Source organism: Gadus morhua, chromosome 3 (assembly GCF_902167405.1).
Source record: "Gadus morhua chromosome 3, gadMor3.0, whole genome shotgun sequence".
Lineage (NCBI taxonomy): Eukaryota > Metazoa > Chordata > Actinopteri > Gadiformes > Gadidae > Gadus > Gadus morhua.
In genome coordinates, this window is record NC_044050.1 from 11540174 (window position 1) to 11542673 (window position 2500).

At 40.6% G+C, this 2500-nt stretch overlaps 1 protein-coding gene across 1 annotated transcript in view; it reads left to right on the forward strand.

Moving 5' to 3' along the window:
* Positions 1-2500, forward strand: part of doc2g (double C2-like domains, gamma) — a 43629-nt gene that overhangs the window by 29615 nt on the left and 11514 nt on the right. The window contains exon 9 of the mRNA XM_030351141.1: positions 342-466. Coding sequence (XP_030207001.1) covers positions 342-466 — 125 coding nt within the window. The remainder of the gene's footprint in view (positions 1-341; positions 467-2500) is intronic.

Genomic DNA, 2500 nt, shown 5'->3' on the forward strand with positions numbered 1-2500 from the left:
GTACTGATGTGGTTCTTTATTATTTTTCAATGGCCTAAAACCTTAATGTTTACAAGACAGGACACAAAAACAAGCAAACAAATACACTTACACACTTAAAAACACTCACACCCAAAGCCCACTAAAAGTAAATAAATAATTATTAATTTGACAAGAAATAAATAGATAATGACCACATTAGCTCAAACAAACACGCAACCATTTTGGACTTTTTCTTAGTTCTGCCCTTGTTAAATCTTGTTATGACCATGACGCTAGGCAGCACCGGTACAGCAGCACTGTGTATTCACTAGCAGGGTTCTGCTCATGCTGATGTGTGGTTCTGTTGTTGGTTCCTGCAGCGAGGGCGTATCCTGGTGTCCCTGTGCTACAACACGGAGAAGAGCTGTCTGCTTGTGGGCGTCATACGCTGCGCCCACCTGGCAGCCATGGACTCCAACGGCTACTCCGACCCCTTCGTCAAAATGTGAGCTTGATTTCCCAGCCAAGAAGGTTGTGGGTTTGAGCCCCTATGTCCACAGCCTACCTGTTGGTATCCTTGAGCAAGATGCTTACTGGTTGGGCTAGAGACGAATGACACAGTATGGTTAGGGTGATTCACTTCCCAGCCCAGAAGGTTGTGGGTTTGATTCCCTGTGTCTTACGACATCTTTTGATCCCTCTTATCCGTCCATCATCCGGGTGTGTGCGTTCATGTTATTATCTCTGTTTCTTAAAGCAGCACTAGAGAAAATATTCACCTGTTCAGATGCCAACAAAGTCTTGAATCTTTCATCTTGAATTGAAGTCCTCTACCTGTATGCATAATTTAACAAGATCCCTGATCCTTAAGGTCAACTCGAGGAGTCATGCTATTTGCTAAAGAGTAAGCTGCACACTTTGGCCCGTGCAGAGGACGAGTGAGAGAGAATACCAAACAGCTCATGAAATACCAAAGGAGAAAATATCGGTTCACAGGATCAAATTGAAAGGGTGCATAGTTTTAGCAATTATGACCTCAAATGCTTTTGTTTACTATGACTAATCAAATCCCAAATTAAATTGAACATTTCAAACGTTTGCCTGCGTACATCGATCTGTGTTAGACTCAAAAAGTATTGATAAACCAACCATAAGGAGTGTGTTCCTATTTTTAATTGATTGATTACATCAAGCTATTCGCTAATGAAGCATGATTAACGATGCAGTCCCTCGTCGTTGGGTGAGCAGACGGAGGAGACAGAGGAGGAGGGAGGAATACTGACGATAGAGGTACGGCTTGGTATGAACTGGACACATCGGGTAGCCAAGCAGTGCTCATTATTAAACAACGCAGGGAATGAGTAAATGTTTCCCGGTGAACTGCAAAGTTAAGATGCAGGGACGTAATTATATTCGTCTTGACTTGAATTTATGGTAGCAGAGACGTTGAGCTACAAGACGCACATCTTAGAGAGTGGTTTCTCTTTTGCTTTTAGCTCTCTCCCTCTCTCTCTCTCCCTCTCTCTCCCGCTCTCAGTGTATACTATTGTTTTATAAGAACATGGCATAGACCATTGTATTATAAAGACAAGGAATAGAACATTGTGTAATAAGGAAAAAGTGTAGACTATATTGATTTAAGGACAAAGTGTAGACTATATTGAATTATCAGGACAAGCTGTACACTATATTGATTTATAAGGACAAAGTGTAAACCATATTGATTTATAAGGACAAAGTGTAGACCATATTGTATTATGAGGACAAAGCCTGGACCATATTGTATTATAAAGACAAAGTGTAGACCATATTGATTTATAAGGACACGGTATACTCCATTGTATTGTGAAGACAAGGTAGGGACCATCGCATTATAAAGACAAATTAAAAAAATAAAATAATAAGAAGGCACTGAAGGCCCTTGTCTTATAAGAGAGCAGGGTTGTGTGCAATGTATTCTATTATAGTTGCTTTGTGCTCCATGCACTGAACCGTCCCTTGGCTCTGACTTGTCAGAGCCCACTATTGGTTCCTGGCGTTCTGTTTTTAATTAAAATTATTTAGTTTATTATCATCTTCATCCCAAGCAGTCTTTCGTCTGGCACAGTGTGTCCTAAACTAGATTTATGTTTGTTTGTTTATTTGACATTCAGCCGTCTTATTTTTTATCGTTGCCGTCACTACCTCAGTGGTTCGGAGCCCTTCCATTTGTTCTGGACCAGTTTGTGGGTGTGGTAGTGTGTATCTACTTTATCTGTTTCTTCCAGAATGTCCCCCATGTTTACTTGCCACTCTGTTCTTTAAGAGGAGAAAACTAGTGAGGAGAGCCCTGTGATTAAGCTAGGTTCACTGAAGGGCCCAGAGTATTCCAGTATTTTGAACATTAATGAAAAGCATTCGATGCACTGGCTAATGTTTAATGGGAAGCCTTTGACGCAGCGGTAATGTCTGAGCTAATGTTTGAAAATGGATCATGTTGTTTTGAAGTAAACTATGGTGAGTTATATGGTATGCACACCATTAGCTCCAAAAACACATT